Genomic DNA, 27943 nt, shown 5'->3' with positions numbered 1-27943 from the left:
GTTCTGGATCTACCGATTAGTTATTGGTCTAGATCCGGATCTACCAATTAAGTTATTGGTCTCCCAACTATTCCAGAACCGATAGACCAATTAGGAACCATTGGAACCGGAACAAATTCACATTCTAACCCTATATATTATATAATTCTTAAGACTTAAGGTCATGAGAGCTAAGGTCAAACCTTTTATGTTTTTGTAGTCTTTAAGTTTGATTGGTACCACTTGTCTCATATACTATTTTATCAAATATTTGGCTTAATGTAAAAGTTCATTTGGGAATACTGACTTAAGAACGTACCTTAAAATAATCATAACTTATGAGGGTGGTGGTTTTCCTACTTATGAATTGAATACACTAAAAAAAATAAAAATTAGTATTTTATTATAATATTATTGAATATATGTAGCATGTGCTATAAGTAAAAGAGTAAAAAGAATTTACAAGATAAGGGAGAAAGAACACTAACTGGTGCTGTGTGTGGGCGTGTACCTGTGCCCAGACTCAGCCCGACGCTAAAAGACTGCCGCACCCCATGAAAGATGGAAACATCCAAGGGTGCAACAGTCTTTTCACACCGGGTTATGTCTGGGCGCAGATACACACCCATACACGGCACTGGTTAGTGTTCCTTTCCCCTTATAATAATATGAAAGCTACTTACTGTCATTTCATTCTCGAGAGCTATCATTGTCTTACATGACTGCATACACATGTAAAAAATAAGATTTTACCCTCACTAAAGAAAAAAAAACATGTTATACGGATGGGAAAAATAAGATTATATATTATTTGACACTTGGGAATGTTAATAAGAAAATGAATTAATAAAACATATTTCAAAAGTTTTTGATCAATTTAAAAATTCAAGGCGGCAGAAAATAAGTTTGATTGTAAGATCAAGGTCTTCAGATCTCATCTAGAAGGTGAATGTCTCTACAATACTGTCACCAAAATGTATTAGCAAAAAGGAAAAGAAAAACAGGCACCTGCTGGTGTATTGATTACAAAAGTTTATTTTTAGGATTGAAAATTTCACATACAGGGCTAATTAAACTCTAGGGAGAAAGAACGCTAACTGGTGCTGTGCCTAGGCGTGTACCCGTATCCAAACACAGCCCAACACGAAAAGTCTAACGCAATCCTAATCCTTTCCATCTTTCCATGGGTACAGGTACACACTGTGCCCAAAGACCTGTTAGTGTTCCTTTTCCCTAAACTCTCAAAGGCCACAAATATCCAGCACTTTGTTTCTTAGTAGACAAAACCTCCATGCTTCACTTGCTTACTGGAAGTCACCTTTCAATTTTCCCTCTTTGAGTAACAGATTTCTTAAGAAACGTAACTGGAGTTTATTAAAAGAGTGGGGATGCATTGCAAGAACTGTTTTTGGATTTTTCCCCTCTTGGGATTCAAGAAAAAGTGAGACTTGTGAATCATACCTGAGCTCAGCTGCAGCTGTAGATGCATCAACTAAGGGAATTGAAGGGGAATTAACACTACTTTCTGTCTCAGATTATGGCCAAATTGAACACTCGGGTTCTACTCTGAAGTTGCAGAGAGAAGGGTATCCCTTTCTCAAGAACCTGGGTTCGATTTTTATAAAAGTAACATCAGGATCGATTATCTTTAACAAGATTTCAAATACAGTTCCTGGGTGGAATTTATCAATGAAGAGTTTGCTTAGCTTTGACAGTTTCATTTCGAGTTTAGCTGTAACAAAACGAAGATCAACTAACAAACTAAATACACATCAAAACAAGTGTATTCAATACAACTGAAAGGAGTACCAAGCTCCATGCCAGGAAGAAAAGTCATCCACACATTTACATGTCAGCAGCCAACTGATGATCAACATTATCAAGTAAATAGTTGCTCTTTCTCTATCTCCCTTCCAGTGAGACAGCCAGTATGTTAAGAAATAACATGGCCAAAATAAAGATCAGGAGTCCACACATTGATTCAAGTAGCCACCTATAAGAAAGTGAATGCATTCGAGTAAAACGGGAATACAACAAAAATAGGGGAAATTACTTGAATGGACACTGACACTACAAACAATAGACAACCATTAAAAAGGGTGTGTGTGTGTGGGAGGGGGGGGGGGGTGGATTTGTTGGGTTAAATCCAAGATTGCTTAAATCTGATTTATACTGAAAGATGTTCCGATCAAACCTTATTTGGTGTGCGCGAATGCTATGAAAATCTCTCTGAATGAAAATATTGTTTTATGTATAAAAAAAAATCGCACTTTTGGCTATTAGAAATATTTTATCATATCAAGAATTATGGAATTTTTAGATTTGAGAAAACCCTCAGCATTTAAAAGTTGAAAATTGCACCTACCGCAAAAAATCCAATTTTTGTTCTTGAACTGGGGGTTGGCTTTTTATCATTTTGGAATTTAATTTTTTAACTATTTTTATTGGATTCAAATAGGGGGTATGTACTTATTTTTGAATAATTTCTTAAGTAAATGAAATAACAAATATAAAAACATTTACTTAATAAGTGCATAAATGTCTGTCCTGGTTTCTGGTATAAATAAGTGTCTGTCTTGGTTTCCCATCGAGATGACTGAGACTTATTGAAATCTCGACTGGTCTAGGTCGACATAAGTCACTTTATAACATTGGTTTGGTTTGGTTTCGGTCGAGACCTCGGCCGAGTCAATGTATCTTTCTCATTTCGTAGCTAGTTTTGTTTCGGAGTTGAAAAAAACAAGATATCTTTCCCATTTCGTAGCTACTTTCTGTCCCAAATCTGGACAGAACAAGCCATAGGAACTTCCACTCTAACCGGTCATAGGCTTTCGCCATGTCTAGCTTGAGGATCACATTACCCCCTCGAGCCTTCCTATTTAAGTCTTGAGCAACCTCTTGAACAATAGAGATATTATCATGGATATACCTGCCCTGTACAAAAGCACCCTGTTCCTCCTCCACTAAGGATGGGAGCAACCCCGCCAACCTGGAAACAAAGATCTTGGCAATAATCTTATAAGAAAAGTTACAAAGGCTAATAGGGCAGAAGTCAGCCATTACCTAAGGGTTATCCTTGGGAATGAGCACCAGATTGACCGAGGTGAAGCTTCTAGGGAGCACCCCACCCTTGAAGAAATCCACCACAGCAGCCCAAACATCATGGCCCACCACCTCCCAACAAGCCATGAAAAACTACCCAGAAAAGCCATCTGGGCCCGGCGCACTATTGCTCGACAAGGAAAACACAGCCCCCTTCACCTCCTCCAATGAGGGGGTAAGCAGGAGAGTAGCATTCTCAGCCTCCATCACAACCGCGGGAATCAACGACAACAAACTTTCATCAACCAAACATCTCTGAGAAGCAAAGACTCCTGAGAAGTGATGCACCGCCTCAGCCTGCACCCCATCAGGGTCGGAGATCCACTCACCATCTTCTCCTTTGATTTTATTCACCCTGGCCTGTCTTCTCCTGGTATTAACCATGGAATGGAAGAACTTTGTATTACGATCCCCCTCTTTTAACCAAGTAACTCTGGACTTTTGTTTCCAGAAGATTTCCTCCTAAAGCAACACCCCCTGTAGGACATTCCTGGCCTCCTCCAGTGCCTCCCTAGCCTCCTCATTGGCTCTCAGATCAAAGGCTGCCTTTGCCCTGCTCATCGAGTCCTCTGCATCCCTAACCTTTTGATGCACATTGCCAAAGACCTCCTTGTTCCACTTACGGAGAGCACCACGAAGCCTTTTGAGCTTTAAGAACAAACCAACAAGGGGGGAACCAGCCACCGGTTCAGCCCATTGACCCTTGACAAAGTCAAGAAACCCCGGGTGCAACAACCACATCTGCTGGAATTTAAAGGCTGAAAATGCATGGCTGCAAGTAGCAGAAAAGGAGAGCCAAATAGGAGCATGATCAGAACACGTACGATTAAGGTGGTTCGCCTCACACTGGGGGAAAGCCCCAACCCACACAGCGTTCACCAAAAACCAGTCCAATCTGGCCATGACCCTTCCTACTCCTGAACGATTATTCGACCAGGTGAAGATATTACCAGCATTCCCTGCATTTATAAGTCCAGCACCACTCACAAAACTCAAACTCATCCAGAGACATCGAACAAGTCGGGCTGCCACCTGCTTTCTCCAACGGGGGCACCACGGCGTTAAAATCCCCACCCACCGACTTTGTATAATACATCCCGTAGACAATATCGGATATAGTCTGTGAGTAAGGGTGTCAATTTGGGTCCAAAACTGGAAACATCCTGCTAAAACTAGCAACTGACCCGTCCCATTACTAAATGGGATGGTTTTGGGAGCTGGTTTTGGGACCGTTATTAAATGAGACAGGATGGTTATGGGACGGGTTTCCCAATGGGTCCAGAAACGAAAAGCCCAATAAGAAATTGGCTAGAACCGAAACCGCCAGGACATATTTAACATGCCTAAATTACATATTTAGGTTTAGTTAATACTTAATAATTATAACTTATATAAGATAAGAGTTATATTGTAATTGCAAAGGAAAACTAAGGCTTATCAAATTATTTTGAGGCTTAATTGAGTGTTTGTATTCTTAACAAAGTGATGTCTGATTATATTATGTTTACGAATATATTCAATTATTTGTATGCTTTAAAATTTTATTGTATACTTAGGAATGTGTAATATTTGATTGTTTAAGACTTTGAGGGATTAGAACCATCAAGGAATTGCAATCATATCGTAGAGATCGGATCCTGTCCCATTCATAAACAGGACAGTTCTAGGAGACCCCTGAGGATCAAAACCGATAAAAAACCGTCCCGATTACCCAGAACCATCTCCCAACCTTAGTGTCAGATGTGAACTAGAACTGAAAATGAGACACGTGGCCAACCAATAGTCCACAATAGTCCATCTAGTAGACTGCGAGGGAAAGAGCCATGGGTCAGGTTAGGAGAGGGCAAGAGGGGAGGGAGAGGAGATGGGTTAACAGATGGTGGTTCGGTGTCGGGTGAGGAAGAAGAGGGAGAGTGGGTCGGGTTATTATTCACATGGGTCCAGGGTGAATACCCTAGTGGGTGATGGGATCTCAAAGGACTAGTGGTAATAATATGGCCGATCTGGTTCAAAGAGGAGGAGGGTGGTCTGGAAATAGGCCCAAATTGGTTTTGGAGCCTGGGAGAAAGGGGGGGGGGGGCTGACTGGAGGGTAAAGGTTTGACCTGACATCAATGCCCCCCCTCCCCCACAAAAGGGGTTAAAGGAGTTGGGAGAGGCAAGAGGGGAGGGGGGAGAGAGGAGAGATGCGAGCTCGAGAACTTGAAGTAGAATGTTCAGAGGCCATAGGGGAAAAAATGGCGGTACCAGAAGGAAGAACATAAGGCAAATGAGGTGGAGGGGCTTCAACGTCAAAGGGAAAGGGAACACAAAAAGTATCAGACGGAGCAGAGGTCATCTGGTCATAAGTGTCATCCACTATTCCAAACGCAAAGAAACGATTTTGACCATTGGTCCTAGAGTGAAGGACCAGCGGGCAAGAGGAAGGTTGAGCATGGTCATGGCGACGGGGAGAGGTGGAGGTGGAGACATGACGTCGGAGCTTTTTCCGTAGCCGGCTACGCCGACGAACACGCAAGGGGGAGGAGAAATTCGAAACGTGTGGGGTTGCAGCAGGCAGAGGATACAGAGAGGATTTAAGACTAGACCAAAAGATGGATTGCCGGTGACGATGGTGGATGGAGAGATGTCTGGGTGCAAGGGTTCTATAACGGAGATGGCTTCGACAGAGGGTTTGGTGAAGATGAGAGGTCAGCAGCACGGATGTCGACAGTTGAGGTAGGGTTATTTTCCGGGACAGGAGTAGCGGTGGGCTGGCTTGAAGGCTTAGGGTGAGAGTTGTTTTGGCATGTTGTAGAGGAGTGGCTAAATACTTTGTAAGAGAGGCAATGAGGCGGCATCCAGTTGAAGTGAATAGCTTGGGAGAAAGGAGAAGCCTTCGTCATCCACCACTATTACGGAAGTCGAGACTCGAGAAAGGAGAGTCAGCCGAAATGTCCATACAAATTTGAGTGAAAGCTAGGCGATCTTGTATTTTTGTTCTCCCATTAGAGTAGAGGGACTTGCCAAGAACTGATCCCACGACACTCAATCCCTCTTCACACAAAAAATGCAAAGGGAGTCCCGGCAGAGAGACCCAAAGAGGAAGGGAGCTGAGGTCAAGGTGGTTAAGCTAGAGATACTAATTCCATTGCCAGAGGAACGACGACTTTCTACCGACATTCCAAGGACCACTTTCAAGCACACGACATTTGTCATTGGCATTTGAGAACTTGAATATGAGGAAGCCATTATCTATGAGGTAAGTTTCAAAACGACCGCATTTTTTCTATTGCTTCGTTAGGGATGATTTTACCAAGGGAAAGGGGGGGGGGACGAGTACCCATAAAATGTCCAACAAGGCAAATTTCCCATTTCTTTGCTTCATTGACAAGGAGATCAACTTCATAATGAGCAGCTTTGGAACCACCGATGATGGTGGGCGGGACGAAATGGAGGGGAAAGCCATCTCGAAGGGATGGGTTTGATTGATTAAGGAGAGAGGACCAAGAGAGCGATTCAGGATGGTGAGAGGTGGAGGGTGAGGCCCTAGGTGGTGTTGGCACCACAACAGGGTGGTCAGACATGGGAGGGAGAGGGTCAGAGAGGTTTAGAGGAAAAGATGAGTGCGAGTGTTGGGAGGGTTGCTCAAAAAAAAAAAAAAAAAAAATACCAGACACCCTAATTTCTTGAAAGCACCCCTTGAATGCGAAATTCAAATCAAACCAAATAGAGCCTTAGTTTGTCAGATCATCAACACGAAGACAGATCCATAGCTGTCACAGCGACAAGGCGACCCAAGGCATTGAGTCATAGCAATCACATTTTATCAATTTTGTATAAATTATAAGAGTTTGTGTAACAAACACAACATTCGGCTCGACAGAGTTGAGTCCATTGCCCTCACATCTGCAAGTCGAACTGTCACCCTCGCCTATGTAACATGGTTTAAAGTATCGACCGATATGATACGATACAGACTGATACGTATTGGTATCGGTCAATACCGATACGATACAATACCAATATGTCTCTTTTTTTTTTTTTAAAAAAAAAAATGGACTGTCTCGAATTGTATCGAAATGTATCGGTGGATACGGGCCGATATAATACGTCCGATACGTATCGATACCATCGATACGCCTAGTAAAGGGTTCTGTGGGTGGTTTAATACGTATCGATATGTATCGATTCATATCGACCGATACTACTCGATACATACCGATACATTACCGATACATACCGATATGTACCGATACACTCCATAAAAAGCCATTTTCACTCACACACTCGATACAACTCCTAATCTAACGAAAAATGAAGGAAAACTCTCAATTAAGAGTCTAAAATCTTGCATTTGATCTTGGTTTTACACACTTTTAGACTAAAAAACGAATCAAGGAGTGCTACAACATCCTTTGCATCATCCAATACTCTTCATGGCTATAGACGATTACAACATGTAAGAAACCTCATCTTTTATAACAATTTCAATTTATTGCACTTGTTTGGCTATACATTATTCACAATTCTAGTGTTTATGCATGACACTTGTTATATATTGCTTATTTATATTGTTTTTTGTTCCAAAAGTGTATTTCCATGTGTATCTGTATTCTTCGATACGTATGTCCGATATGATACGATACGATGTCTTTTAAAATCACCCGACCAATACGATACCCGATACCGATACTTTAAACCTTGCTATGCAACTCAGTGACATTCCAGCAATCAAGTGACGGGTATGCAAAAGTCTCTCTGTTCTTTTCTTCTTCTTCACCTCCTTCCAGGAAGGGCGACAATGATGGCCGACTGGTCGCTGCTGCTGCTTATTTTTCTTTCTTCTTTTCTAGGTTCTTTTTCCTCTTTTCCAGCAGTGATGGCAGCGGCAGTTCTCCAGTAGTGGCTGTTGCTGCTACTTTTTCTTTTCCGGGACTAGAAGACACATTATCTGCTCTGAACATCTTTTTTTCTAATAAATCCACTGAACCTTTTGCCTTTTCCCCTCATTTTCCGCCTGGATGTCACATCTAAGCGCCTAGACAACTAGGCGACCAGTCACCTGGGATCTTGAAAATCGCTTTGTCGCCTAGGCGACGCCTTGACAACTATGGACATAGCTATCATGGATTATTCTCCCACCCTATTTTAATGGGATTGACACGTATACCCTTTGTAATATAACATGTGACAAATAGATCCCAATGTATAATTCCCTTACAAAAAGCATACTAGTCCAAAAATATTGTTGTAAAGCAATGCTTCAAGCACCTGAACAAATTAAATTAAGATGAGATATGTAAAGCAGATTACCAGAGAAGGAGCATAAAGCCTAAGGATTGGGGCATTGAGTTTGACTTAGCTCTGCACTCAACATATGATGAAGAAGAGCATCAACCCTTTGACTCCGTGTTTTTGAGCTGCATGACATTTATGTGGAAAATGGTGTCAAAATCAACTTTCTGGGACTGAAACTGAAGAAATGATTACTTTGGTCCAAATAATGAGCCCCCCAGAAGAACAATATCTACCCGACATATCGTGGCCTGCCCCTCCTCCCTGCTTCCTGGAACAAGAAATGTATATGATTCAGACTAGACTGAACAACAAATCATATATGGGAGTATCTTATAATGGATTGAACATCATGATAACCACAAACAATAATTGCACTGGCATTGGAAAAACCAGCACTTGATTGTGTCAAATAACAATGGACCCAAATTAGTGAAATTAATTAAGATGGTGCTTGTTGCACCTATGGCTAATTGTCATGGAGTCATATGAACTGGAAATAGTGTTCATAATGACACCCCAGGTTCCTCCCCCCAGTAAGTACATTTTTTACTTCTAAGAAAATAAGTAAATCTATACGAAATTAGTAACTGTAGCAACAAGGTGCACCCCTTGTAGTGCACAAGATTATCGCTTCTTCCAAAGAAAAGGGAAGGGGAGAACATTGGTGGTAATTCAAAGAAAGCAGTTCTATCTTCTTTTCAAAGAGAAGAATTACTAAATCAGAAACATGAGATAGAAAGATAAGGCCTTGTTAAATTACACTGAACACTGGTAATTCATCAAAATACCATGTTCTCTATAGCTCTAAAGAACATCCCTCCACTTCAAGAACAATTCAATTAATCAAAATTTCCAAAACTATGCAACATTTTGCTGTAATTTTATACCTTTTCACAAATGCAATGAGTTAATAATTTGAAGCACAGGGGTTCATGCATGATGCAACACAACCAGGTATATAAAAATGTTGAAACTAATTTATAAATTAATCTGCCTGTAACAGAAGATTTATGTCTAAACAGATAGACCCTTAGAATTCTAAATTTATAATGTAACATTAAGTCAGCATCCTCATTATTCTCAGATTTACTCATTATTCATGATCTCTACTTTTTCCCAAGAAAATGAGAATAGAGAAACATCTAATGAAGAGAAATATATTCTTTAAGAAAAAGGAAATTAAATATACAAAGAGCTACAAAAGTTAAAAGAAAAACAGGAACCCCCTAAGTTTCAGCAGGTAGGTACTTTCTCTGTCCTGCAAAGACTTCCTCCTTGGGGTTTTTCTATATTCCAACTTCTTTGTGCATTGCAGTGTTTAATGCATTGATTCTCACATTCCCAAATTGACATTTTTCATGTTCTATTAAAACTTAAAAAACAAAATTAAATGAATAATAAAGTGATTACTGAGGGACAAATTTGGAAATTTTTAATAAAATTGGGAAGTAATTAATGACACGACTAACTTACCTTAAAAGTCAGTGTAGAGAATGGAATAATGGCTTGTGTACATTATGTCCACAGCCAACTTTATTTATAATAGATGGAAGCATGTTCCAGAATAGGGTGTACACAATGCACAAAGCTCCCACCACTGCGGGGTCTGGGGAGGGTCATTGAAGTATAAAAATACCCCTCAGGGAATAATAAAGACTAAAATACCAGAATACCCTTGTTCCCCAAATTACAACACTCCCCTCATGTTGGTGCATAAATATTAACCATGCCCAACTTGGTTACAATGGGTACAAAACTTTTACTATTAGTACTCCTAGTAAAAATATCTGCTAGCTGATCACACGATTGCACAAATGGGACACATATGACAACTTGCTTCAGCTTCTCCTTAATGAAGTGATGATTGATCTCCACATGTTGGACCGGGTTGTGAGCAATGCTGATTGCGGATTTACTGTCATTGTACAAACGCATAGGCAGCTTCATTGGCACACCTAAGTCACTAAGAAGCCCTTGCAGCCAAAGGAGCTCACAAATACCATGGGCCATAGCCCATAGCTCTAAACTCAGCTTCTGTACTGGACTGAGAAACAGCTGCTTGCGTCTTGCTCCTCCAAGTTACTATGTTCCCACCAACAAAAGTGCAATATCCTGAAGTAGACCTCCTGTCATCTGGACATCCTGCCTAACCTGCATTAGTGAAGGCCTCAACTTGCAAGTGACCCTAAGGAGAGAAAAGGACACCTTGTCCTAGAGCAGACTTCAAATATCTCAAAATTCTATATGCTGCTTCAAGATGAGTAGAATGAGGGTCATGCATATACTGACTAACCATGCTGACCGCAAATGCTATATTTGGACGAGTATGGGGCAAGTATATCAAACGACCAACCAACCTTTGATAACTGCCCTTGTCCACCAACTCCCCATCCTTATTTTTGTAAATGAATATTAGGTTCCATAGGATTATCTGCAGGCTTGTATCTAAGCATTCCTGTTTTATATAAGTGGTCAAGAGTATACTTCCCTTGTGAGAGAAAGATCCTTGAGCTGAATGAGCTACCTCAATCCCAAGAAAATATCTTCGTCTTCCCAGATTATTGATCTCCAACTCTGTTCCCAAATAGGTTTTCAATTTACCTATCTCTTAAGAATCACTTCCAATGATTACAATGTCATCAAAATACATTATCAACACTGTGATATGCTGACCTCTTCTTGATAAACAAAGTGTAATCAGCATTATTTTGTTTATAGCCAATCAACACCATGGCTTTATGGAACCAACCAAACCAAGCCCTTAGGGACTGTTTTAAGCCATATAAAGCTTTCTTGAGACCTTGCCTTGAGTCTCCATCTAGACTTCTTCTAGTTCCCTGTGAAGAAATGCATTCTTTACATCAAGTTGTTGAAGATCCCATCCTTGGTTAACGATACAGGAAATGATTACTCTGACAATATTCATTTTGGCAACTGGGGTAAAAGTTTCCTGATAATCAATCCCATAGGTTAGAGTAAAACCTCTAGCCACTAGCCTTGCCTTGTATCTTTCCATAAATCCATCAACCTTCTGCTTTACAATGAAGACCCATTTGCAGCCTATGGGTTTTTTTCCTAGAGGAAGAGATACTAAATCCCAAGGTGCCATTCTTTTTTAGGGCACTCATCTCTTCATTCATTGCTTCTTTGCTAATGCCTCCTACTAGGTGTTAGGAATAGAAACAGAGGACAAAGAGGAAACAAAGGCATGGAAAGGAGGAGAGAGAGAATTATACGAAACAAAGTTAGAAATAGGATGCTTAGTACAAGTTCTCTATGGCTTACGAATAGCAATTGGTAAGTTAAGATTAGGGTCAATATCAGTCTTACCAGTAGGAGAACTTGGAACAGGTTGTGCCGATTGAGTGGGAGCAGTGGTGCTGGTCTTTTTATGCCATATTCCTCGAGAAAAAGTTCTCATTGTACACTGTGGCTCCCCCTGAATTTGTTCTGCTCTAGTTATATCATCTTCAAGTTCTATGGTGGTGTCTTTCATTGTAGGCACAAAAACATCTACCAATGGTTCGATGAGTGAAGAGGTTTGTGGGAAGAAAAATACGCCTCAGATTCCCGAAAGACAACATCCATGGTGACAAGTAATTTCCGGGTAGGTGGGTGATAACATTTATACCCCTTCTGGGTGGCAAAGTACAAGGTTCGAAAACTCGGGTCTCGGTGCCAACTTGGACCCTTGAAAAACTGAGTCGAGTCGAGATCTCGCCGAGTTGGTGCACTTTTTTTTTTCTCGACTCGAAGCCTCATCTCGGTGGGTTTTAGACTTAGTTTAGGTCTAAAACTTGGTATTCAACCTATTTTAGGCCATCTAAACACATTGGCACTCAGATTTTGCAAAAACAAAGTCCAAATAGGAGTTTCACTTAGTGGGAAAGCAGGATAGACACTTACTTATGCTAGAAACCAGGACAGACACAAGACAAACACACTTATTTAGGCAATTTATGCCTAATATCATTTAAATAAATGCTTTTGTATTTGTATTTCATTTACTTAAGATATTATTCATAAATAAGCAAATAGCCCCCTATTTGAATCCAATAATAATAGTTAAAAATCAAATTCAAATTTTCCAAAAGATTGAAAATTTATATGTCAAACTTAATTGCTTTCACTCAATGAAAATATATTTTGGACATCAAACAATGAATATTTTAGTTTTAGCTTTTAGCAATGTTTTATATTAAGATTTATGGAATTTTAGATTTGAAAACCCAACATTAAAAGTTGAAAATTGACTCCGATTTTTTCCTTTTGAATTTTATTTTAACTAAGGGTATTGCTTATTATGAATAATATCTTAAGTAAATGAAATAAAATAATAATAGGGTATTGCTTATTTAGGCATAAATAAGGTCTTTCGGCCTAAATAAGTGTGATACATGTTGCATAGATAGTGTCTTTATACAAGATTTTCCACAAGATCTCGAGATCGTCAAAAGAGTTTGGATCGAGATTCTCGAGAACTCGGCAAGATCTCGGTAGAGTTGTTGCACTTTTTACAACTCGTATGCTAACTCGTCTGTCTTGTCTGTCTTGGTTCCTGGCATAGATAGGTGTCTGTATACCAAGATTTTTCAGCAAGATCTCGAGATCTGACACTCATATAAAGGACCTAGATGGGCATTTTCCTATGTCAAACCAAGATCTCGACCGAGATCCGAGATCTCAGCGAGATATTGACATTTTGAGACTCGTAGGCAGTCTTGTCTCGGGATTTCGAAAAACAGAGAAACTCGGCGAGATCTCGCAAGTTCTCAAACTATGGCAAAGTATCCCAAGAAAATGCAGCTAAGTCCCTTGGGATCAAATTTCCCACTAACATGGTGATTTCTAGGAAAAACCACACAACCAAACACCTTCAGGGGTACAATAAAATAAAAGGAGCCCAATAAGACCTCCAGAGGGCAGTGAGCGTCAAGGACACGTGAGGGCAGCCGGTTATGCAGCAGAAAGGACTGCATCACCCCAAAACCGAGGAGAGACTGCTAGAGTAAACATAAGGGATTTGGCAACTTCCAAGAGGTGCCGATTCTTTCTTTCCGCGACACCATTCTGAGCTGGAGTGTCGACACAGGAAGTCTGGTGGATGATCCCATTATCAGACAGATAAGATTGAAATGAACCCTTCATATATACCTTCCCATTATCGGACCTCAAAATCTTATCACCTTGGCATCAAACCTATACCTTCCCATTATCGACCAAATTTCAACCATTTTATGAAATAACTGGAAGTAGGATGAGACATCACTCTTCTGATGCATAAGGTAAACCCATGTAGTACGACTAAAGCAATCAATGAAAGTAACAAACCAACGAAGCCAGAAGTAGAACAGCAACAGGTTGGACCCTACACATTAGAATGAATCAAACCAAATGGAATTAAACTTTTACTTTCTGAAACTGGATAAAATAGCTAAAGTCTGTTTTGCAAAAATGCAAGCATCACAAGAGAAATTGTTTGCATTACAACTTTTAACTAAACTGGCTAATAAAGTAGATAAGATTCTAAGAGGATGGCCCAAACATTGATGCCATCTATGTAGTTCAGCCAAGGCAGAATTAGATGAGTCAGAACGTGAAACCAAAGCTGATGGAACTGATGAAGAGCTATCTAGGATGTAAAGACCACCAATTACCTTACCACTGCTAATCGTACGACCCGTTTTCAAGTCTTGGGCAATACAATGAGTAGGGAGACAGGGTGGAGGAACCTGGAGGGACACATTCATTCTGATGTGTAGGGCCCAATCTGTTGCTTTTCTACTTCTGGCTTCGTTGGTTTGTTACTTTCATTGATTGCTTTAGTCGTACTACATGGGTTTACCTTATGCATCAGAAGAGTGATGTCTCATCCTACTTCCAGTTATTTCATAAAATGGTTCAGACTCAGTTTGATGCCAAGGTGAAGATTTTGAGGTCCGATAATGGGAAGGTATATATGAAGGGTTCATTTCAATCTTATCTGTCTGATAATGGGATCATCCACCAGACTTCTTGTGTCGACACTCCAGCTCAGAATGATGTCGCGGAAAGAAAGAATTGACACCTCTTGGAAGTTGCCAGATCCCTTATGTTTACTATGGCAGTCCTTCCTCGGTTTTGGGGTGATGCAGTCCTTTCTGCTGCATAGCTTAATAACCGGCTGCCCTCCCGTGTCCTTGAGACCCTCTCCGGCCTCCGCATCAATCTCCTCAAATCCAAAATCTTCCTCTCTGGTATTCCTGATCAGGAGAGAGACTCCCTTTTGCACCTGACTGGCTTCTCCTTGGGCTCCCTCCCAGTCAAATACCTTGGTCTTCCCCTCATTCCGGCCCGGCTTTCCAAGCACCACTGCACTCCTATGCTGGACAACATCCGCAAGCGCCTCTAGCTCTGGAAAAGCAAACTCCTTTCCTATGCAGGCCGCCTTGTTTGTATTTGCTCTGTCCTCCAAGCTTCTTACATCTATTGGTGTGGGATCTTTGGCTTACCCAAAGCCACTACCCAGGAGATGGAGCACCTCTTCTGTGCTTTCCTCTGGAAAGGGGCCGATGCCTTCAGGTTCCTCCACCCTGTCACCTGGAAGTCCATCTGCCTGCCAAAATCCGAGGGAGGTCTTGGGATACGGCGCATCAAAGATTCCAATACTGCTGGTATTCTCAAGTTGATCTGGAAAATCTCTACTCGCCATAATTCCATCTGGGTTAACTGGGTCTACTCTCACCTTCTCAAGTCCGACTCCTTATGGACTATCTCCACCCCCTCTGATGCCTCCTGGATTTGGAGAAAGATCCTTGCCCTCCGCCCCCTAGCCCTCCGTGGGATCTCTTCCTCCATTGCTCGTGGCTCCTCCACCTCCCTCTGGCTTGATCCTTGGCACCCCCTTGGTATCCTCTTCTGCGTCCTCGGTCCCAGGTCTATATACTCCTTTGGTCTTCCAAAAATTGCCCCCCTTTCCAGTCTCATTTCCTCTGGTTCCTGGTCCCCCCCCCCCTTTCCTCAATCCCTCTATAGTCGCTCGGATCTGGCCTGCTCTCCCCCCCTCCCCTCCCCTCCCCCCCCCATGATGACAGACTCTTGTGGTTGCCCTCTCCCAATGGCCTCTTCAACACTTCCTCAGCCTGGAACTTTATCCGCCCCTCCGCCCCCTCTGTCCCCTGGCACAACCTTGTCTAGTTCAAAGGCCACATTCCCCGCCATAGCCTTACCTCCTAGAGAGCCTTCCGCCTTTGCCTTCCAACCCAAGCCTTTCTTATTCACCGTCACATCCATGTTTCCCCTGCTTGCTCCCTATGCTGGAATGGTATTGAGAACATCCCCCACCTCTTCTTTGACTGCCCTTTCAGCTCTACCATCGGGCAAAAAGCCCTTTCCTCCATCTGGCACCGAAATAGGAGACCTCTCCCCTTTGACAGAGAATGGCTTTGGGTCGCTAAGTCCTTCTCTGGGACCTCGATTTGTGACACCATCGGAAAGCAGGTCTTTGGAGCTGCTATTCACCAAATTTGGATGGAGTGTAACCTTAGGAGATGGACTTCCAACTCTCGATCCTTCGATCTGATTTGGAAAGCCATCTCCTTTGAAGTCTCTTCCAAGCTCAGCCGTGCCCATCTTCGCGCTGTCAGGGACACCCCTAGGAACAGGCACACCCCTAGGAACAGGCACACTGCAGACTACTGGGGCCTTGATCTGGCCTCTCTTTTTCTTACCACCTCTGCGTAGGTTGGTTGTTGTTTCTCCCCCTCCCCCCTTTTCCCTTGTATATTCTTTTCTTCCTGTCCCCCCCTGGGGTAAGGTAATACATATTTATGTACCCAAAAAAAATGAGTAAGGAAAAAAGTCACTGTGCAATGTAAATCACAAGTCAAACTACTTATGGACAACAAATTGGTGGAAAATTTAGGAACATGTAAGACAAAAGAAAGAGAAAGAGGAGTACACTTAATGTTGCCCTTCCCATAAACAGAAGAAAGGGAACCATCAGCAACACAGACTTTATTGTTACCAGATAAAGGAAAATACCGAAGGAATTGAGAAGAAGAACCTGTCATATGGTTAGTGGTGCCTGAATCAATTATCCAAGAAGTGGACATGACCGAGGCACATTGGCCACCAAACGAAATACCTGACGGGGTAGAAGTGGATAAAGCTGAGGCTCTTGGCAATGAAATAACCAAGACAGTAGAAGGAGCGGATGAAGAGGTGGTGTCCAGCCTGATCATGAGATGACGAAGATGCTGAAATTCCTCTTGAGAAAGTGGTTGATCGATGTGGTGTCCTCAGATGGAGTATGGTTGGCCCTGGCTATAGAAAAACGACCCTGTCCACGTCCCCATGTATCATTGGGGCGCCATTGTAACTTCCAGCATTTTTCTTTGATGTGTCGTTCCTTCCCATAAAAATCACACTTCACCGAGGGGCCATCAACAGTGGAACGATCACCCGTAGAGCAAGGTGGACCCCCATAAGATGGCTGTGTTAAGAATAGTTGTTTCAGGGGTATACTTGTACATAAACCCCTTTTTATGTATTCTATGTGTTATTTGTATTTGGCTAAGGGCCTGAGTGTAATTAAATATTCTTTTCAATATAAGGCTGTTTGTCTCTAGTTGAGAGAGATAACAGATTACACCAAATCGTGTTTGAACTTTGTCTCTCTTGGAGCTTTTCTTCTTTCTTCTCTTTTTACTCTAAAACCTAACATGGTATCAGAGCAATTTGATCTTGGAGTTTGAAGGTGTTTGAAGGTTGCGTGGAAGGCTAGAGTTAACCTCCATCTCCTTGTTCTTGCTGGTTTGCGAAGGAAACCTTAGGGTATCTTCACCAAGCTGTTTCTTCCTTGTTTGACAACCAAATAGAGAGCAACCAAATGCTCTAGCTTCGTTTGGAAGTCCCCTTTCTTGCCATTTGATCATCTCAAGTCTACTGGCAGCATCAGAAGACAGAATCTGAGTTTCGGCCAGACACATTCTGCAACCATTTCCGCCAGTCAGAGTTCTTGAAGTGATCCAGCTCTTCGATAGAGCTTTGTCTGCTACATTCTTTGGGCCATACAGCATCGTTTTTGGGTAAGGAAGACTTGCCCTTGTTGCTCCGCTGCTGTTTGCTGCTTTGTTGAGGTTTTACAAGCCTTTTTCAGTTTTCTGGTCTCTGTTTTTGCCTCTTTTTTACTGCTGTGTTCAAGGAGCAGTTGTTGTGGTTGGAATACAGTTGTTTGGACTTACTAAGTATTTGATTTAAGGTAAATATGGGTGACAAAAATGTGGAAACAGCCTTGCCTTTGTCTGCAGACCAAATTGCTGCATCACCCTCTGTCCCTTCATATGAGCACCCAAATGTGCAGCTTCCCATTGTCAAGTTGGACAATACCAACTACCTAGATTGGTCCCGATCCATGAAACTGATCCTTAGGTGTAGGGGAAAGATGGGGTACATAAATGGCAGCATCAAGGCCCCTCTTCCTACCGACCAAGGGTATTCCAAATGGGACACTGAGAACTCTCTTGTGATGGCTTGGCTTCTTTTCTCAATGAAGCCTGAGATTGGACGGAGGTTTATGGGTAAGGAGACTGCCAAAGACATTTGGGATAGTGTAACCTGTATCTTTGATCGTGTTGGAGACTCTACAAAGGTGTACTAACTTCTCCAACAGATTGTTAGCCTACGCCAGGGTGATAGAAGCATCTCTGAGTACTATTGTCTTGTTGTGGGCCTGTGGGAGGAGTATGATCACTAAAGAGATCTTCAGCTGTGTCCTGATGATGAAGTCAAGGTACATAGGTTGTTTGAGAAGGAGAGGGTACTATTTCTTCTTGGTGGCCTGAATCCTGAATTTGAGCCTCTAAGGGTACAAATCCTTGGCCGACCTAGTCTTCCCTCACTAGAGGAGGTGTGTGGATATCTACAGAGTAAGGAAACCCGTAGGGGTGCCATGGGGACTAGTACCAATCCCACTGTTGAGCGATCTGCTCTGGTTTCTTCCACCTCTCAGGACTCCCCTAAGGGAGCTGATAAGGGGGCTGCTAAGGGATCTTCGAAGAGCCGATTCTTATGTGACCATTGTGGTAAATCTGGCCATACGAAGGACTTTTGTTGGGATCTCCATGGGAAGCCCCCTCCTGGTTCCTCTGGGGGACTGAAGGGACAGCAGAAGAAGGGGCCTAAGGCTCATGTTGGGGTCATTGAAGCTGATTCCTCCTCCCTTTCCCAAGCTGACATTGCTGCCTTTCGCCGGGTTATAGCCCACCTGGATGGTTCACCTGCTGCTCCTACTTCTACTGCACTACAGGCCTCTTCCTCCTCCGGCACCACACCTTGGGTTATTGACTCGAGCGCCATGGATCATATGACTGGTAGGTCTCAGCTGTATAATTCCTACTCTGTTTGTTCTGGGAAGATAAGGTAAAAATTGCTGATGGTTCATTCTCTTCCATCTCTGGTAAGGGAGATATCCAAGTTACACCTTGCTTACCCTTGAAGTCTGTTTTTCATGTTCCCAACGTTGCTACTAACCTTCTTTCCGTTAGCCAATTGACTAAATCTTTGAACTGCTTTATCACCTTCTTTCCTACCCATTGTCTTTTTCAGGATTTGGTGACGAGGAAGGTGATTGGCAGTGGTCATGAAGCTAATGGGTTATATGTTTTGGAGCCTGGTTCTTCCCCTGCTGTACAACCTCAATCCTATGTTTGTGGGCAAGAAGGTGGACGTACTCAAGAGGATATTTTGCTTTGGCACCGTCGGTTGAGACACCCTTCTTTTTCTGTTATGAGGAAACAGTTACCTCACTTATTTACCTCCTTTCCTGTCTCTCATGTTTTTCCTTGTGAACCTTGTTTATTTGCCAAAAGTTGTAAAACAGTTTATACATCCAATGGTAATAGATCTACTTCACCTTTTCATCTTATCCATACTGATGTTTGGGGGCCTTCCCCTGTTACCTCTTTGCGTGGCTTCCGCTACTTTGTGTCTTTTATTGATGATTATTCTCGGGTTACTTGGGTGTACTTGTTGAAACACAAAAGTGATGTCCATGTTGCATTTTCAAATTTTTATGAGTTAGTGTATACCCAATTTCAAACCCGGATCCAAATTGTTCGTTCTGACAAAGGTGGGGAGTATATGTATAGTGGTTTGGAAACCTTTTTTTCTGACCATGGCATTATTCATCAGGTGGCCTGTGTTGAAACCCCATAACAAAATGGGGTGGCTGAAAGAAAAAATCGCCATCTTCTTGAAGTAGCTAGGTCGCTTCGGTTTACCATGCATGTTCCAAAAACCTTTTGGTTTGATGCCCTCCTCATTGCTGTCTTTCTTATTAATCACATGCCATCTAGTGTCTTGAACTTCAAAGTTCCACTTGAGGTCTTACCTCCCTGTTCTTCTTCCTTCTCTCTTCCACCAAGGGTGTTTGGGTGTATTTGCTATGTCCATATTAGCAAATCTGCCTGCACTAAATTGGATCCTAAGGCTTTAAAGTGCATCTTTTTTGGGTATTCCTCTACATCCAAAGGTTATAAGTGTTATCATCCCCCTACACGTCGGTGGCTTCTCTCCAAAGATGTCCATTTCTTTGAAACTATTCCTTATTTTCAGTCACCTCTTCAGGGGGAGTGTTCATCTCGAGGTGGTGTAGAGGGTGAAGAGGTTCCAGAGTTTGTTTCAGTTCCTCTTTTCTCCCCTGTTTCTATTTCTCCTTTTCAGATTGACAAGGGAAAGAAAAGTTCTGTGGATACTGTTGTTGAGGGGGAGCCTCCTGTGGATAATGTTATTGAGGGGGAGTCTCCCAGTGCACAGGTGAATAGAGAACAGGGGGAGCCACTGCTGTATACGAAAGACAGAAGAAATCCTGCTTCATGGCTTCCTATAAAGAAGACCTGCCAAAACCGTTCTTCGTCTCCTCATCCTGAACTTCCATCCATCGAGACAGGTATACCTTCTTCTACTTCTATATTCTTAGACTTAGATCTTCCTATTGCCCACCGCAAGGGCATTAGGGCATGTACTAATCCCATTGCCAAGTTTGTTTCCTATGATTCTATCTCCCTTACAGGTATAGCCTTTTCTGTGGCTATCTCTTCCATATCTATTCCCAAGAATGTAGCAGAAGCTATGGTAGATCCAAAATGGAGAGAAGCAATGAACACAGAGATGTTGGCTCTGGAGAAGAATCACACTTGGGACCTTGTTGAGCTTCCTAAAGGGAGGACCCCTATTGGATGCAGATGGGTTTTCACGGTCAAGTTCAAGTCTGATGGTACTGTGGAGAGGTATAAGGCAAGACTGGTCGCTAAGGGTTATACACAGGTGTATGGCATTGACTATTAGGAGACCTTTGCTCCAGTGGCCAAGCACAACTCCATCCGTGTACTTCTCTCAGTGGCTGCAAATCTTGATTGGCCATTGTACCAACTTGATGTGAAGAATGCATTCTTACATGGTGACATAGAAGAAGAGGTGTATATGCATCATCCTCCTGGGTTCAAGCTTACTGGTGACAATGGGAAAGTTTGTCGTCTTAGGATGGCTCTTTATGGACTCAAATAGTCTCTTAAGGCTTGGTTTGAGAGGTTTAGACAAGCCCTACAACAAAATGGGTATACTCAAAGTTAAGCTGATCACACATTGTTTATGCAAAGGAAGGGCAGTACTACTACAACTCTCATTGTTTATGTTGATGACATTGTGGTCACGGGAAATAGTGAAGCTGAAATCTCAAAACTTAAGCTTTATTTGGCTCGGCAGTTTGAGATCAAAGATCTCGGTCCATTGAAGTATTTTTTGGAGATTGAAGCTTCAAGGTCCAAGCAAGAGATCAATGTTTGCCAAAGGAAGTTTGTTCTTGATCTACTTACAAAGACAGGCTACTTAGGGTGCAAACCAATCTCCTCCCCTATTGAGCAGAACCACAGACTGGGGGAAGATTGTGGCGAACCTTTTGTGGATGCTGAAAAATACCAGAGATTAGTAGGCAAGCTAATCTATCTTTCCCTCACCAGACCTGACATAACTTTTGCTGTTGGAGTGGTGAGTCAGTTTATGCATGCACCCAAGATGGGACATCTTGATGCAGTTTATAGGATCCTCAGGTACCTGGAGTCATGTCCTGGAAAGGGACTTCTCTTCTCTAGGAATGATCACTTAAGAATCGAAGTTTATACAGATGCTGATTGGGCCGGGTCTATTTCGGATAGAAGGTCCACTTCTGGATACTGTACTTTTGTTGGGGGAAACTTAGTTGGAGAAGTAAGAAGCAACCTGTGGTAGCAAGGTCAAGTGCTGAAGCAGAGTTTAGAGCCATGGCCCATGGTGTGTGTGAAATCTTGTGGTTGAAGAAACTTGTTCAAGAATTGGAGTTTGAGACAACTGAGCCTATGAGTCTATACTGCGATAACAAGGCAGCCATCAGTATTGCTCACAATCCGGTTCAACATGACCGAACAAAGCATGTTGAGGTTGATGAACACTTTATCAAGGAGAAGATAGAGTCTAAGACTATTTGTACTCCTTTTGTGAAGACAAATGAACAAGTGGCAGACATATTCACCAAAGGACTTAGTTCTCATCACTTCAGTTTTATGTTAGACAAGCTGGGTATGTATGACATATACCACCCAGCTTGAGGGGGAGTGTTAAGAATAGTTGTTTTAGGGGTATACTTGTACATAAACCCCTTTTTATGTATTCTATGTGTTATTTGTATTTGGCTAAGGGCCTGAGTGTAATTAAATATTCTTTTCAATATAAGGCTGTTTGTCTCTAGTTGAGAGAGATAACAGATTACACCAAATCGTGTTAGAACTTTGTCTCTCTTAGAGCTTTTCTTCTTTCTTCTCTTTTTACTCTAAAACCTAACAGGCTGTTGTGGGCTGGTGAAGAGAGCAGAATGCTCCTGGGAAATTGGGAGCACCATTGCAGTGTGACGGCTCTCCTCTGATTGCACCACCGCATGTCTGTTCAAGAGTTGGGAAGGGATCACGATTTAAGACATTAGCTCGAATTTGGTCGTACTCCATGTTCAGCCCGGTAAGAAAATCAAATACTCGAAGGTCTTCTTCCCACTTCTTGAACGCAATTGCATCAACATCACAAATGGCAGTAAATGACCCATCAAAATCTAGTTGTTGCCACATGCCACGCAGTTTAGAACAATAATGGGAGAGGGTTAATTTTTGCTGCTTTGTGGCATGTATCTTCAGAGTTCTGACGGAGTTCATAGCACTAGGCAGTATTACCGACCTGAGAATAAGTGTCCTTGGCTGTCTTCCAAATCTTGGCAGCAGCGTCGAGAAGAAGATAACCGCTAGCAACGTCATGATCCATAGAGTTGATAAGGTAAGACATCACAAGAAAATTTGATATCCATTTATGACCAGCATCAGTAGACATAGTAACAGTTCCTGTGATGTAACCAGAAAGACAATGGGAACCAACAGACAAAAAGCAAGATCTCGACCACATGAGATAATTGCTCCCATTTAATTTAATGGCACTAGTAGGGAACGGAAGGAAGCCACGCTGAGTTGCTCCTTCATGTCCAGGTTAGGCGGTGGAGATATCGGAATCACCAATAGTTGTTGGTCGAACAAAATACCCAAATCAACAGATCAACACCCGGAGATTAGCTGGGTGATTGTTCTGATCAAATCCGTCCTCCAATCCTCTTACATCTACTGGTGTGGTATCTATGGGCTTCCAAAATCCACAATCAAAGCTATGAAATCTCTCTTCTATGCTTTCCTTTGAAAAGGCCAACAGTCCTCCAAATTCCTCCATCCGATTAGCTGGGCAGCAATCTGCCGCCCCAAATTTGAAGGAGGTCTTGGCATCCGTCGAATCCACGATTACAATATTGCAGGCCTTCTCAAGCTAATCTAGAAAATCTCCACTAAGCGGGACTCAATTTGGGTTAATTGGGTCTACTCCTACCTCCTCAAAAATGATTCCATTTGGATTGTCCCCCAGCCTGCAGACTCCTCCTGGGTCTGGCGCAAAATCCTTCTCCTCCGTCCCTTAGCCCTTAGTGCCACCTGTGATCGTTGATGGTACCTCCACCTCCCTTTGGCTTGATCCTTGGCATCCCTCTGGAGTACTTTACAATATCTTAGGTACCCGAGGGGTCTACTCTAACTGGTATCCCCAAATCTGCCCCTCTCTCATCAATAATCTCCCATGGCTCCTAGTCCCCTCCCTTTCCCTTTCTCCCCCGGTCTCTCTCAAGTCTGGGCCTCTCCCCCCCACCCCCCCTATCCCTCTCATTCAGACAAAGTTTCAGACAAAGTTCTCTGGCTCCCCTCCCACAATGGTATTTTTAGCTCCCTCTTTGCTTGGGATTTTGTTAGACCTCATGGCACTTCTGCCCTGGCATAATCTTGTTTGGTTCAAAGGCCACATCTCTAGACACTCTTTTAATGCTTGGAGAACCCTTAACCCCTTTACCTCCCTACCAAATCTTTCCTCCTCCGCTACATCCCTATCTCCCCTCTTGTATCCTTTGTTGGAACTATATTGAGGACGTCGATCACCTTTTTTTTTTTCTTGCCCCCTAGCCTCCTCTATTTGAAAAAAAGCTTTACAGTTCATTTGGCCCTGTTGTAGGCGCCTCCTTCCCTTAGGCCAGGAGTGGCTATGGCTTGATATGTCCTTTTCTGGTAGCTCTATTTGTGATACTGCTGGCAAGCTTGTGTTTGGGGTTGTTATCTCTCATATCTAGGTGTAGTGGAATCTTCGTAGATGGACTTCCAACTCCCTGTCCCTTGACCTGATTTGGAAAGCCATCTTCTTCGATGTCAGCTCTGGACTTCATATGCTTCCCCATGGCTCTCTTTTAGATTCCCCAAGGAACAGGCACATTGTTGTTACCTGGGGCTTAGATTCTTCTCTCTTTCGTTCTCCTAGCCAGGCCCCCTAGGCCTTGTGGCTTGTATAGTTCCCCTGCTCTCTTCCTCCCTGTGTATCCCCCCCTTTTCACCCTCCATTCGGGGTTTTGGTAATGAATTTTTTATTCACAAAAAAAAAAAAAAAAAAACACCAAGAGAGGATCCCAAAGAAAAGCATAAACAAATCCCAAAAAATAAAGGATTTAAACCATATCAGGTGCACGACCCCTTGGTGGGAGATAACTCACCACCAAGGGTGAGAAAGGGCGGAAGAGTGAAAGGAAGTCACAAGAGGCGAGAGAAAGGGGAGGCAACTTAAGAGGGAGTCACGGGAGATAGAGAAGGCCGCCGGAGGCAAGGCGAGAGAGAGGGAAGTCCTCCGGCGGTGGTGGCGGTGCTTGGTGAAACCGAGAATCCACCAAAAATTAGGCGGTAACTTTGCACTTGGCTGGTTTTGCTTGATTTGAGCTCCAAGTGCCTATTACAACAGTGAAATTAGTGAAAATGAACAATCATTGTGGAAGAAATGAAGTATTACTTTTCTGATATTGCAGTCGATGATCAGAAAAATTCACTCAATGAATAACAACACATGATATTCACAATAAAGCATTATTCTTAAGGATTTTCACACCAATGGAAAGGGCTTGACTCATTTATAGTGGTTACTGCCATTCTCTGTCAAATGGTGCTGTACTGCTGCTTAAGTTCATCATATGGTACAAACCTTGCCATCTTGTTCAGATTCATTTCTGGTTTCAAGTTCCATTTCTGCAAAAAATGCCTCCAAAACAAAAGCTACGACCTGAAAATAAGATGAGAAAAGAGAAGGTTTACTGTCGTCGTTTATAAGAAATCAAATGGAATGAGTGAATTCAATGAAATCTGCATTTTAACAAGAACATGTTCACAAAATTGCACTATACAGCAAAATAAATATACATACAGGAAGAACATTCATGCTTTCATTGCAAACATTTTCTTGCATGCTGTGTTGATTGTAACTCTAAGACCATCACAAGGACCATTACAAGATAGAACAGGTTTGGTGGGTTTTCAACAATAATGTATAGAAAGTTAGAAACTGGGATAATAATTCCAATATGGGCACTGGAATATCTTTTAAAATTTTCTTTTATTAGGTTTTTAAAACAATAGTGTACTCCATCAATGACACAGATAAACAGTGTAATTAGTTGAATTTCTCCACCACTTTTTCTTGAATATACATCAGCAGAATTGACATTTGCAATCGTGACATGGGGATTGAATTCTGTTCATTGTTCAGCTAAAGACTGATCCTATTCTTTTCAGTTAGACAAATGTGGGATGGAATTACTAAAGTAGTTAAGCGAGTTTTTTCATTCCTTCTCTCGGAACTTTAGATTATAACTACACGTCTTAATCATGAAAGTGATGTGGTTTCACTGGTTATGTTTTGTTCTTGAGTTTTGAGTGCTGAGTTATTGGTGGTTAGTTGGGCTTCTTGTGGTCATCTCATGGGGCTGTAATCGGTGTTTAATGTAGTATGCTGTGGGGTTTTGTCTTTGTGTTAGGTTTATGTGGATTTAGACCATACATATAATCTATGGCATGATTTTCATTTTCTATCTATCTCAGTGTAATTTTTATATATAAAAAAAAAAAAAAAACTGTTGGGAGTTCAAAATTTGCATGAGGTAAACTCCACGTCCACATGTGCCAACCTTGATGGGCACCATCTTTAACTCATGCATAGTTGTCACGGCGTCTAGGAGACCCAAGGCGCTGATGAGGGAAAAAAATTCAAGGCGACCATGGCACCTGGACGCCTAGGCAACGCCTTGACAACTATGAACTCATGTGAATAACCATATGTATTGTTACATTAGAATGAACAAGCATTGACTGTTGCACGCTTGATAGGGAAGAAGAAACTGTCTAATAGAAATCTGTCACTTTTCCTCCGGTTTTTTTTTCAGTTTTCACACACACACATACAGAGAGAGAGAGAGAGAGAGACAGAGAGTTAACAGTTAGAAAATCTGAATATGTTGAAAAACCTTGAGCACTTCCTAACGAATAAGAAAGAGCAGGCCTCCCTGTCATGGCCAGAACATAGATGACTTGGTAGTTGGTATTAATCAAGAAGCAACTGCAGTAGTGAGAAAGAAAAATGCAGACAAAAGTACTGGTGTTTCAATAACACCACAAACAAGAAAGAACTCTGCACTAGGCCAACAATATTTCAGAGACCAAGGTCAGAAAAACAGCAGCAATGGTAGGAAGTGATGAACCCCCTTGTGAAATATTCCTGCAACAAGGTCATCGGAGTGTCTTGGAGCCACAGGCTTTGGCGTTTAACAAGTAATCACTGGAACACTAGGCAGATACCTTCCTAAACCCATGGGCAGTAAACCGATAAATTTGAACATCCCAGGCCCCTCATTTCAATGGAAAACAAAATTAGTAGAAAAACACACCATTTATGACCACTTGACTCATTCCCCTGATTATAAACGCTTACCACCCAGCCACTAATTATTAGAATCCCAATGAACCCCAGAAATGAGGATAACCTAGTGAAAGTTTCAATACTGAAACGAACATGGCATGCTGTCATAGAACTTATTTGACACCATAAGTAGAAGAAGAATAGAGTTGATGGCCAACCTAGAGTTCCAACCTAACCCCTTTTGCATCAACAAAAGAATTTATAAGGGATGCTTAGCTAGGAGTTGTATCTATTGAGCAAATTAGCAGAAAAAAAGAATTTGCTTTGAGCATTACTCACAGAATTAAGAGTAGAAATTCTACACATTTACATTTCAATCGAAGTGTGAATTTCACAATCTTAAACTTTCATGCTTCACATAACACTACTGCAGGATTCTGAAAAGCAAAAAAAAAAAGACAGGAAGATAGCAGACAAGAAGAAGAGAAAGACGATCGACAGAAATTCACCAGATTCAAAAGCAGCATCACTGTTATAAGGTAAAAGCTGATGAAGTATGTAAGAGTCCAAGAGGTCCCTGTCAATTCTTTGTAGCCCTGAAACAGTAAAATATGGAACTGTCAGTAATTTCCAGTATAAAATGAAAGTTCTTTTCTGTTATGAAATAACCAATATATTGGGCCACTGGCCAGAAAAGCAGGGTATCTATCTATACAACTGTATGTACCCTTTGTGGAGCCATTACAAAAAGCAACAAGAACTGAGCTCAGTTCATACAACTTGATAGTTGATACTCCCCATGTACAAATCATGCCTATCCACCCCAGATTTGGCAAGGAAGTCTGCTAGGGAGTTGACCGACCTTGGCTTCAATGAGAATGAGATATTCCGCTGGTTACACAGAAACATAGCTCTCCTTTATGAGATGGATATCACTGTCATGGAACTAGACCTTCTGGTTATAGCCTTTTGATAACTAGTGCAATATCTCCCTTAATGATTAGATGTGCCCATAGTTATCAAGGCGAAGCCTTGGCGTCCAAAGCGTTGGAGAGGGTCCAGAATCAAGGCAACAAGAAGAAGGCAGCAAGGCGCCCACCTAGGCGACCAAGGAGCCTAACGGGTTCACCTTCAGGTTGTGCTGTTGTAACCTTTCGAAAACCGCTCAGAGGTATTGCAGGTGATCTTCTTTGTCTCGGCTCTTGACTGCAAGGTCGTCCACATAACATTCGACAGTCTTATGCAACAGCGGCAAGGTGACCAAGGCGTTG

General features: G+C 42.1%; 1 protein-coding gene across 1 annotated transcript in view; it reads right to left on the bottom strand.

The window, feature by feature from the left end:
- Window positions 1-1894: 1894 nt before the first annotated feature.
- LOC122640182 (two pore calcium channel protein 1B) overlaps window positions 1895-27943 on the bottom strand; it is a 177460-nt gene continuing 151411 nt past the window's right edge. Inside the window, exons 20-24 of the mRNA XM_043833336.1 lie at window positions 27182-27268; window positions 24966-25043; window positions 8594-8628; window positions 8376-8482; window positions 1895-1972 (exon numbers count right to left, since the gene is read on the bottom strand). Of these exons, the coding sequence (XP_043689271.1) occupies window positions 8395-8482; window positions 8594-8628; window positions 24966-25043; window positions 27182-27268 (288 nt within the window). The 3' untranslated portion in view covers window positions 1895-1972; window positions 8376-8394. The remainder of the gene's footprint in view (window positions 1973-8375; window positions 8483-8593; window positions 8629-24965; window positions 25044-27181; window positions 27269-27943) is intronic.

Source organism: Telopea speciosissima, chromosome 9 (genome assembly GCF_018873765.1).
Source record: "Telopea speciosissima isolate NSW1024214 ecotype Mountain lineage chromosome 9, Tspe_v1, whole genome shotgun sequence".
NCBI lineage: Eukaryota > Viridiplantae > Streptophyta > Magnoliopsida > Proteales > Proteaceae > Telopea > Telopea speciosissima.
The sequence above is the reverse complement of the archived record's forward strand: the minus strand, read 5'-3'. Positions and strand labels throughout refer to the sequence as shown.